The sequence below is a fragment of the Nuphar pumila genome, chromosome 3, assembly GCF_984573655.1.
Source record: "Nuphar pumila chromosome 3, dmNupPumi1.hap1.1, whole genome shotgun sequence".
NCBI lineage: Eukaryota > Viridiplantae > Streptophyta > Magnoliopsida > Nymphaeales > Nymphaeaceae > Nuphar > Nuphar pumila.
This window is the reverse complement of record NC_143251.1, coordinates 110,608,044-110,620,292: the sequence shown is the minus strand read 5'-3', so window position 1 is coordinate 110,620,292 and position 12,249 is coordinate 110,608,044. Positions and strand designations below refer to the sequence as shown.

Here is a 12,249-nt window from a genome sequence, read left to right as displayed (position 1 = left end):
TTTCCCCTATTCCTCAACTCCAACAGCTCACGGAAGGACCACCGATTCCTCAACTCCAACAGCTCACGGAAGGACCACCCAAGGTCGACTACCGGTCATCTTCCCAATGAAGGCTTTGTGACGATGAATGGCTCCAAAAAGGCAAAACGAAGGGGGGGACACTCACAAATTCTCAAAGAGGTTTTCAGTTCGGCAGCAAGTAGACGATCTCCTTTCACACTGTTCCTATTTGGCGATGACCTCACCATACACGACGAAACTCCGATGAAGCACTCGGCCGCCGATGACCAGCACGAACATCCCGACAGCGAAAGCCACGGCAAGAATCCACACCAGCGGCCCGACCGTCTTCTTCTCCCGATGCTGCCTCAAGGGATTCTCCGACGGGACCTCAGCCGGCTCCGAGCATGGTCCAAGGAGGACGCTGCCGCACAGGCCCAGATTCTCAGCGAACGACGATGGGTGGAGCTACTGGAAGATCGGCCCCGACAAGGGCACCCTATCGGGGAGAGAGAGAGACGCATAGATGGGTACGGCATGCCCGTCAATGCTTTTTTTTTTTTAATCGTTCCGCCCATTATTTTTGTAACAGGGGTTCTGTGGAACAGAAAGGACAGTAAGTAATGGGCGCGGCAGATAGCATTCCGCACGGCCGCGCATCCGCCGCATCCCACGTTTGTTAAAAAATATGAACTTTGTGTTTTTTGAAACGTGCCGTCAAACATACCCGGTACTAACACACCAGCATTCCAACATGCAACGGTCACACAAGGAGAAGGCTGGGCCCCATTTGGGATGTGGCACAGGGCTGGTGCATACTCATGTCAAGATTACTCAAATTTGAATGCCATGAACTTCTATGGTGTTTAAAATAGTGACGGTGTAAGGTTACGAGACAGGCAACAGTACGGCGATATAAAGAAATGTTTTTCAGAAGGTAGAGGAAACTTACCAGAAAATGAGTCATGAGAAGCAATATTATAGTGATAAATAGATGGTAAAAAGGTGGTAGGTCACCGTTCCCTCTGAGAAGGCAGTACAGAGGAAAATTACTAGTTGAAAATACATGAATTAGAGGACTACAACTAGGGAGGTACTTCATCACACCTCCAAACCTCACACCTAAAACAAGGATATGGGAACATCTGGGAATACCAAATCTTAGGACGTCCACCTTTACAATCAACGCATGACCACAATAGATTTCACAGTTGGGATGATTATAAAACTCACCCCCCACTTTAATGGCCCTTCATCATATGGTGGCTCACACACACACCATAAGCCTAGAAACAGAATCCCATAACATGGCACTAGTGAGCTCATCCTAAGCATCAGATTGATAGGGGGTAGCAGCAGTTCAGAACTCCTAATGGGTTGGTCCTGACTCGACCATAACCTAGCAAGACCTGTTCTGGACCTGCCATGTGGATCTGGCAATTCCATTGCGCTTGATCAGTTTGGATTCCCATTATGGGCATTTTCTCAAATTGGTCCCCATATTGGATGCCGATTGAACCATCTTTGACCGGTTCAAAGACCTGCATTGGTTGTTAAGCCACGACTGTTAAAACTAACGACACTAAGGAATGCCAAGAATAGTATTCTAATGCTTTAATGTTTTACTCTTATACATGAACCAAGAATGCAATCTAGAGAAACACAAATCCCATGAAGTCATACCAATTTCGTTTTTACCAAGGACCAAGTGCTGAGCTCGGTGTTACCACAAAGACAGATTAATGATAAAATCAGTCGAGACGAGGAAATAAATTATGTAAATGAAAGTGAAGATATCCAATAATTATCAGCAAAGTCAAAACCTTCAAAAATGTACTGAATAAACGTTATTGCAGAAGCCAAACATGTTTAATCACAAAACCATAGTTAAAAGCAGCATGACTCAAGACATTATCCTAGCAGATCTTAGGTAGAGGCTGTCTACAACCTTGCTAATGTTTGAGATAGTTTCGAGTGTTGCAGGAAAGATCACATCAGACTTTGGGACCTCGAAAATGATAAGGCATCCAGCACCTTGGTCAAGTGTTCCAGCAAACTTCTTGTCGAGGATCATCTGCGAGAGTTTCTTCTCCACATGATCTACAGGCAGCCCAATCAGTTCTGCTATGTGATCAATCTCTACCCTGGAGAATGGCTCAATCAACCTACAGAGGTTCTGCTCCAGAAGAGTGTCATACAGAGAAGAAAGGTGCCTGTGAACGATCGGGTCCTCCTCCAATTGTGCCTTGTAGTCGTTTAAAGCAGTTTCAAAGTGCTTAAGAGAGCGCTTTGCATGAGCGTCAGCGACAGCTTTCATTGCATCCAACTCAACACCAACATAGTGCAAACCTGCCTTGGATGAGATTATACTGGCAACATCATCAGCCTGGTTAACCATGATCTTGCATAAAAGCATATATTTAAGGCTGAAAACTGCACGTGGATCCTCGAGAGCATTGAATGCTTCAAACGCTTCAAAGAAGTAACTGTACGCTGTCTTGTAATCCTTCTCTTCTGCATGGAGGATGCCACTTTGTAAATCAATAGTACCCTGTTGGGCAGGTGGCACATAGATTGCATTTGCAGCAGTTCTAGCAGCAGTTAATGCTGCTTTTGCCTTTGGCAGATTCTTCAGAGAGAAATGGAGCTTGCTTTCCAAAAGGTCAATGTCTACAAGCAACAATTTGTCATCTAACCTACGGACTTCCTTAACAAGACTAGAGAGGAGAGTCAGTGCTTCAGCATATTCCTTGTTCTCCATCAGTAGAGCTGCAAGCCTTGCCTCAACACGCTGTCTAAGGAATGTACGCTTCTCTGCACGGGTCCATTCCACCATTTCTCTGCACAAAGATATCTGCAATTCAGAGGTTCCAGGGATTTTTGCAACCGCATCAATTATTCCCCTGACAATTTTTGCAGTCTTTGCTTTGGGGATTACTGCAAAGAAGGGCCTTAATTGAGTCAGAAGGCTTCTCAGCTCTTCTGCTCTCTTTTCTTGTTGGAGAAGATCTGATAGATTTGTGATAGCCTGCTCTTTGATGCGCAAGGCTTCTGCAGAGGAAGAGGGATTAGCAAGGACACGATAGAGGATTGCAATAGACTCTGACGGGTCTTTTGCTTCTAAAGCCTCTGCAATGGAATCTGTAGTTGCAGGGAGATGAGACATGACTACCACTGCAAAAATTAACACAAATTTTAGTAGATTAAAAGATGCATTGAAATATAGGCAGCCAGAAAGCGAAGCTTTAGAGTTTCTTGATAACAAAAATAGTGAATGATATAATATAAAATGAAATATAAGACAACGATGTATGATCTGAAAGATAAAGGTCAACAGAAAACTGAACAATTATTCAATATGGACACACTACTTAAGCCATTGCCTTGGTGTCATGGTGTCACTGCAATACATGGACCATCTTCAGGCTGGGAGGGCATGTATTAATCTAATGAATGAGTAGGATCTTAATCCAACTTGATGCAGCTCAGCATCAAGCATAAGCGATATGCTTAAGTGATTGAACTAACATCTCAGAATGTTGACCTTTCAATTCTTGGTGCAGGTCTGGGTTATGCAAATGGAGAGATGGAAAGTCCCAAGTCAGGTTGTCTGACACTCTGACTCTGCTCGTTAGGGCACATACCTAACTTTATCACAATTTCAAGAGTCGAGGTTATCAAAAGACAAGGTGGAACAAGAAAAGATTTCACCATTTATATGGTGGCTTTGCTATAATTTGGCCAAGCTTTTACCCTTGGCCTAAAAGAAGCATCAGATAGAATTGGAATGCCTGGAATCATTTGTTAAGCACATGACTTACAAAAACATTTAAGATAACAATCCCATAATCATACAAAATCAGATCAGTGGGTTAATCATATCTATTCTTCAGTAGATCATTTTAAAGATCAGTGGGTTAATCATATCTATTCTTCAGTAGATCATATTAAAGATGCTGCATTCTGGTCCTTGAAATATGTCGGTGCAGATTCATTAACAACTAATCAACTTTGAACAGCCAAACATGGAGATCGTTGCAAGAAACTTCCCACCACAGATAGAACCAACAGTGGATAAAAGAATGTAATCAAACAATATTAGCTAAAGGCCTAAAGCATCATGCCAAACACATAAGAGAGATAATGCAGAAGCCAAACAAGAGAGAGAGAGAGAACTCTGATTGTCTGCCACAGTACAGGCCATGCAAAGTTTGAAAATGAGTCCTGAAGCTTGAATTGCCTTCACTCTGTTTAGGCCTGAATTGCAATTTGTTGTTTTGGGTTTTATGTTATAGCATCCAGAAAGTTAAAAGGCCATCCTGGCTCGATGCCTTCTTTTGTTATCCAAGCCTAACCAGACCATGCAGGTCCAATCACAAGCCCAGCCAGCCCTATCTGGATAAATGCAATTTTCTAGATTATTATTTTTTCTTTTAAGCAGGAGTTTCAGGAGTTCAAAAAGATATTGTAATATGTGGCTACTTAGAAAGAAGAAAAGAGAGGGTTTCAACAAGATTAGGCAGCAAGACAATTTCCATCTTGCTTTAATATACGCACAAGCACGTGTGTGTGTGTGTGTGTGTGTGAGAGAGAGAGAGAGAGAGAGAGAGGTGCTAGGATGGGTCCCTCTGCTAACATTGGTACCAATATTGAGCCCTCCACTTTTCACTCCCATACAGCTGTCATTAAAGATACACCTTATCAACCAGGAAGGAGATCCTAAGTGACACGGAAGATGGCATCAAACTTAAGCATATGACATCATGTGTTATAAGGCCTATAACAGCCATTTCTAAGAATGTTTTAAGAGTGTACATCTAGACAAGCGATTTGACTTTTCCATATAAAAAGAAACAACTTCCTAGTCTACCAATCAAGAACACCCTTAGAACATGGACTAATGGTATTTTAGATGCTCGCTCATAATACACTTTCACATTTTTGTGGTACTCTACTTTCATATTATACTAAGCTACATGATTCCATGCAACAACCAATTGAATCACTTACAGAATTCTCATGCCCATGGAATGAACCTCTGCACTACCAAAATTGTAGGATTAGTGACCAAAATCATCTATGAGATATGCTCTAAATCTTGGTTTAAATTGAACAAAAATTCAGTCCTACACTTTTGTCTAATTATAATTATGCATGGTGACCCAACGACTTTGGAATTCCACAAAATGTGAGACCTGATCTAGACAATTATTTGGATCTGAAGCTAGCTTAGGTTTGGGAGGGAACTGGCCAAGTTTCAATATTAATTTAGTCTCACCATTTTGCATATAAGCTTGATTCTGGAATCAAATTCAAGTCTAGCATATTACTCATGCATGGATCCAGTTTCAGATTAAAGCCTAAACCACAAACTAAATTCAAAATAACCCATCTTTTGCCTAACATATTGTGTTGAAATTAATTCATAAAAGAATCCATGCTTTGACCAAAGTTGAAGTCAACTATATCTATACTAGATTTAAATTTGGATCCAAGCCTCAAATCTCAACAAAATCTGCCCAGTAAAACCTGCACACATGTCCATGGTTGGAAAATCAGGCAAGTCAGCTTGCAATTCGGCCAAGCAAAATCTCATGTCGGTCTCTTATTGATTTAAAATACTATAAATTTGGTCTTGTATTAAAATAGATTTAATTTATTTATATATGTGTGTATGTGTGCATACCACATCATTTGTATGTACAAAGTACAAACAACTAAGCGAATCCTTTTTTTATTTTTTTTATTTTTAGTAGATCTGAAACCACGGATGTGATACATGCTCTGTTTAGTGGAGATCGGCATTGGGATTGCCAGTGTCCAACACTGGAGTAGATTTTTTGGGTAAATGAAAAATCAACAGCCATGAATGCATCAAATTTTTTTGACCGAGAAGAACATGTTTTTTCATTGAAAAAACACAATTCAAGGGCCGATTCCTGCTAAAGGGAGGATATTGAACACATCTATGACATAAGATTAAGTCAAAACAGTGTGCATCATCAGATCCCAACTAGACTGTACATACAAACAATTGTAGCAAATAATAATATTTTGTCATGGTGCCATTACGTAATATTGAGTAGAAACACCATGTTGTCAAATTCATGTGATCTACAAGATTTGTTTACCAGGAAAGGGGTTTTGGATCATGTGATTGCAACATGTAAGCAGGCCTTTATGATGGATTGAAAAATCAAAAGCTCACAAAGTGCAAAAAAATCACAACTAAAAAAGAAAACGTGTTTTTACATTGAAAAAACACAACTCATGCTAAACGGATCCATGAGGTCATATTGAGTTGAACAGCTTGCACCCATGATTTTCAGTCAGATTAGATGGTAATGGCAGCTAGATTGGACAGTCATGGCACCAAGACCGAATATAAGTTTACGAAACACAGCCAAGTGACCAGGTTGACCCACCTGAATCCTGACTCAAGCCCAGACAGGTCAAGTCCTGAGCCTTTGGGTTTTTTAAACAATGGCTGAAATTACTAAAAGATACCAAGAGACTAAATGTATGAATCTGTATCAACAGCTTTTTACAGCAACACTTAAAAAAAGCTTGTATCATACAAACATCCACATGCATTTTCATCATTAAACCCCAACCATCATCAGCATGAGTTGTGTCTGACACTAAATATGAAATCCATTATTGTGCAGAAAGCATAAGAAGTTAAAAAAAAAAAAAATCAAACTTTGTCACAACATGCACAATGAAGAGAACACCGACACAGGAATATACACTTAAACAAGATCGTAAATCGGGATACCAAGATGTGCAGAAAGTGGAAACCACCTGAAAGGTAATGGAAGTCAGACAATGAGGTGCACCAGATTCTTCCAAACAAAGAAAAAGCAAATACAAGCTCCTTGTTCTGTGTCAGTCATTTTCATAACACACAGAGCATGAAAGAACTAAAGAATTTCACAGACCATTCAATGCAATATTGAATTTCTCCGCAGGCAGGCAGAGAGAACCTCAACGTGATGATCAACTGACGAATTGGAATACCACTCAACCAAAATCTGTTAAGTCCACCACATAAAATAGGACAAAAACAAATCTTGTTTTATACAACAACCATCTTCATTACGCATATGGCATACGTACATCTTATTCGTGAAAGATTCAATTTATCTGAATACATATGCACCTTATTCACTAGAAGAAACACCACCCTTTTAACAGAAACAGATAACCCCTTCTTCAACACAATCAACACCCCCAAGGCCCCAACAAACACTAGCAAACAATTTGGGGCAGACCGTCTTGGGTTAAACATAAAGAATAAAGCATCCCATCGTTAAAAAAGCATAATGGCAGTCAATAATTACTCTAAGGCAATTAGGGGTCCAAGGTAATAAGGACGATAAAAAATAGCAGATACCCAAAAGGAATTGCGTACCCTAATTCTTCAAAACCAAAAGGAAAAAAAAAAAAGAACACACACAATCCTCCATGAGCAACAACAAATTAAAGCAGAAAATCAAATAAAATCAGCAGAAAAAAAAAATAATCGAACTCCTTACCGCAGAGAGATGATTCCCTCGTCGAAACGTTCACGAGAGAGAGAGAGAGAGACCACGACTGAAAGCGAAGAGTGTAAAAAGAGAAAACGGATTAGGGATCCAAGGTATAAGGACAATAAAAAATAGTAGAAACCCAAAAGGGATTTCATGCCCTAATTCCCCGAAACCAAAAGGAAAAACAAAGAACACACTCCACCCTCCATGAGCAACAACCAATTATAGCTGAAAATCAAATAAAATCAGCAGAAAAAAGAATCAAAATAATCCAATCCCTTACCGTAGAGAGATGATTCCCTCGTCGAAACGTTCACGAGAGAGAGAGAGAGAGAGCACACGGATCGGCTAAATACGGATCCGAACATCGCACCAGAAGAAACTATCAATTTAGATCCGAATCCGAAAGCTGCTCACCCAAGTACGACACGGATCATTCATATTTAGATTTATTTATTCAAGACCCATATCCCAGAATAACTTGTTGGATTCAGATATGAGGTGGGATGATCCATTTGTACCCTTATTAGACAGCAATGATTTGGAGATAACCTTAGTTGTCCAGATGGGTTTGGAGCACGTGATCCTCAACCAGACGTTGATTTTGCAAGATCGAGTCTGATAATGTAACGATCCTAACTCATTTTTGTTAAAAAGTAAAGAATTTTTTTTTTAAACAATTGCAGAAACAATCCCAGAAACTCTGGAGTCTTAAAGTCATAATACATCCACAACTACAAAGGAACTTACATCATCATTTTTCAAACCAAAATGACTTTATTCATTAATCAATAGAGTTTAGAGACAATAAGTAACAGAAAGTCAAGTAAGATAAAATATAGTAAAATGTTAAGTAGTCCCATGGTCCTCGTAGCTCGCAGAAGCAACTCGTCTCATCACTAGGCATCAAAGCCTGCGAAAAATATAATAAATACGATGTCAGAATCATTAATGAATCAAATAAGCAAGAAAAGCATAAATCAAATTCATGTAATATTTTTAGAGAAAATATAACAACTATCTCATACTTCAAATATCCATTCAAATATTTTAAGAACAGGAATCATGCAACAAGAATAGATCATAAGTAAGAAAGCAGTAAAGATGCATGATCTAATGTAGAACAATAAATATGCATGGAATCAATATACATATATGGATAGCTTATTAAGTTATTATGAGTGTTTTCTTTTGTATACGTGTCTCTATTAAATGCACACAATTTTAGTTCAACTTTTATTAAAACTCGTACATACTAAAAAATAGACACAACAAATTCTCGAGTTCAAGTTAGGTTCTCAGTTATAGCTTAACATACAATTTGTATTTTCTTACTAAGTTTCGCACTTGGCCCTCGACTTATATCAAGAATCAACACCATTCATTGGAATATTAGAAATCAAAATATAATATCAAGATACTAGAGAAATCAACATCCACTAATACAACTTTCTTGGTATACCAATAACAACAGTTGTGTCTACACACCACCGTCAAATAAAGTGACAAAAACTCTTTAAAACCGTGGCCGAAAGGTAAACCACCTAATTGGGTTCAGAAGCATAATTGCACATGAAGTTTTAGTATCCTCACAGTGTTGATACATCCTCGGTTTGGGTCAATTCTATCCCAAACTTTGGTTGCATTTTTCATCAACCGAGTACTATAAGTATATATATATGTTTATATGTAAACATATGTGCATAGCCATCTATATGCATATTCTTGTACAAAACCATGATTTAAATTAGAAATACATGTTCTAACCATGCACATATCAAATTTTCTTTTTATTTATAAGTTGAACATGAGAAACCAAATCAAATTCATGGTTCCCTTCAAGAAAATCTCGCCTAAATCCGATTTAGACTCGTTTTCCCCATCTAAATCAAAAGAGAAACCTCACCTTATTTTTTTGAAGTTCGAAAAAGAAGCCAAAAAAATCGTCGGACAACCGAAGAAGAAGAAGCTCATTCTCCTTCTTTTCTTCTTCTTCTTCTTTCTTTCTCCTCCTCTCTCTCTCTCTCTCTCTCTCTCTCTCTCTCTCTCTCTCTCTCTCTTTTTCCCTTCTTTCTTTCTTTCTTCCTTTTTTTGAGTTTAAATAATGGGCATCTAGGGGATGACTCCCCCCGCCCCCTGCCCCCCTTCTAGCCTCTTCTAAAGAGGGCTGGAGATGGGACTTCAGGAGTCCATCTCCAACACCTCTTTCCTAAATCTATTAAAATTTTAAAATCTTTCCTAATCAATTTCTTTCTTTATTCTTATTATTTACCTTCTTTGTTTAATTTTTTCTCATTTCTATCTTATAGTAGCATGAGATTCTTCTAGAAACCCTAATCAACCAACTACCCCCTCCAATAAATTTTAGAATTTATCTATTTAATAATAAAATAATTAATTAATAATTATTTATTAAATTCTTAAAAAAATCCAAGGGGTATCTTATCTCTCTGAGAGTCTTTTAAACCTTTTATTTACTTAATTTAAACCTATATTTTAAATTTAAAGCTTTATTTTTATTGGATATGGATTTTTTATATGGATATGGATAGGGGTGGCAATCAGGTCGGGTTGGCGGGTTGGCAGGTCGGGTTGGCGGGTCAACATACCTCAACACGAACCTGAGCCATTTATTAAACGGGTCGGGTGTGGCAAACATGAACCCGACCCATTTATTAAATGGGTAACCCGACATGACAAGGTTAACCCGTTTAATAAATGGGTCAGGTCGGGTAAACAGGTTGGCGGGTTAGCGGGCGGGTTGGCGGGTTGGGTTCGAGTAAATGGGTTGGCGGGTCAGGTTCGAGTAAACGGGTTGGCGGGCAGGTTGGGGTCGGGTAAACGGGTTGGCGAGCGAGTTGGCAGGTCGGGTTCGGGTAAACGGGTTGACCCGCCCGCCTAACCCGTTTATTAAATGGGTCAGCCGGGTTGGCATACCCCTAACACGAACCCGGCCTGTTTAATAAACGGGTTAGGCAGGTTGACCCGTTTACGACACGAACCCATTTAAGCCAAACCCGAACCCGCCTAAGAAGCGGGTTGGTGGGTCGTGTCAGATTTTGCCACCCCTAGATATGGATCCAAGATGCAAATTCATATCCAAAATCCATTTGGATATTAAGCTGAATCAGATGCTAATTAATATGGGTCTTGGGCTAAGTCCAGATCTGTATTAATTTGGATCATATGGATTGGATCCAGTATGATCCAATCTGGACCCGTTGAAAAATTATGATTTTCAAGCCAATCGTAGCCCGAATTCGAAAAAGTAAAATATTGTTGATCTAAGAATTCCGAGGCGCATCTAACGGTATCAAATTCAAATTTTGCCTCCAAAATTTTCTCAGATTTTGCTCGAATTTTGCTTGGTTTTAAAGGTGAAAAATAATACTTTTTATCACCTTTTAATTGGCTCATTTTGGTCTTGTCAATGAGACCTAGACCACACCTAGACTCAATTATTTCATCCTAATATCGAGGGCGAGCCTCAACTTCTAGCGCTCCTACTGACTGGCATGAGCAGAGGAACTTCATGCTAAATGCCCTCAACACTTTTACTGAGACCGTGACTACACACATCCTAGCACAGGCACCCACGTGTGTTCGTCCCGCTAAGGTTACTCCAAACCTCGGTGTTGTCACTTATGAAAAATTTCTGAAGTTGGATCCACCAACTTTTTTGGGAAGGCTGACCCAGAGGTTACTGAGAGTTGGGTCAAGGAGACTGAAAGGGCTTTTCATGTCTTACATGTGCTTGAGGACAAGAAGACAGACTTTGGCACGTAGCGGCTGAAGAGCGATGCCAAGAAGTGGTGGGACACCCTGTGACAGGTAAAATATGATGAAGTAGATGTTATTCCATTGAAGGTTTTTCAGGGAAGAGTTCCTAGAGGCGTATTTTCCTGCTTTTGTGCGGGAATGTATGCAACAACAGTTCCTCGAGTTGGCTCAGAAGAACATGAGTTTGGTAAACTACATCACCAAATTGAGAAGTTGGGAGCGCTACTGCCCAAACTTTTTCACTGATGACAAGGCAAAGGCAACCAAGTATGTTTGTGGACTGAAGGATGGACTCCGAGTTCATGTGATGATGAGTCACCCTACTAGCCTCAATGATGCTATAAAGTCTGCATCCATCTTGAATGAGGAGTAAGAGAGGCTCAAGGGTAGATCACAGAATAAGGGCGGCAATAGAAGTAGCCCCAGTGGTAGGGCGAGGAAGAACCCACCTACGGGCGACTAGACATAGGGTGGTAAGAGGTAGAAGACTCATCCTCAGGACTCTTGTCCATTGTTTAAGGGAGTCTGCTATCAGTGTCAGTAGCCCAACTACATTGCTACCTACCGTTCGAACAAGCCAATGGCTCAAGGAGAACAACAACTACCACAACAATAGAAACAGAGGCCTCAGTAACAACAGGCACAACAAAGGATGAATTAGAGAGTGTATGCCAGCACAACTGCCACACAAGGTGATCAGGTTGATCTGATCAAAGGTACTTTTCTAGTTGCTGCTCATTATGCTTGTGTGATATTTGATTTGGGTGCTACCCACAACTTTTTATCTACTTCATTTGTGAGCTTGCTTGATCTTATGCCATCGAGCCTTGAGAAAGCTCTTGATGTGATGTCTTTGATGGATACATCATCTTCTTGCAGGAAATACTTTCTTTTAGTTCATGTGGTTATCGAGGGGCATGAGTTGTTTGCCGACCTA

The 12,249-nt window shown here is 39.9% G+C and overlaps 1 protein-coding gene across 1 annotated transcript; it reads right to left on the bottom strand.

Moving 5' to 3' along the window:
* Nucleotides 1–1,758: 1,758 nt before the first annotated feature.
* LOC149843285 (26S proteasome non-ATPase regulatory subunit 11 homolog) lies at nt 1,759–7,879 on the bottom strand. Its single transcript, XM_090001767.1, has 3 exons — nt 7,816–7,879; nt 7,539–7,596; nt 1,759–3,174 (listed from the first exon to the last, which is right to left on the bottom strand). Exon 3 carries the CDS (start codon nt 3,164–3,166, stop codon nt 1,904–1,906), a length of 1,263 nt encoding a protein of 420 aa, XP_089857893.1. The 5' UTR covers nt 3,167–3,174; nt 7,539–7,596; nt 7,816–7,879; the 3' UTR covers nt 1,759–1,903.
* Nucleotides 7,880–12,249: the final 4,370 nt, after the last annotated feature.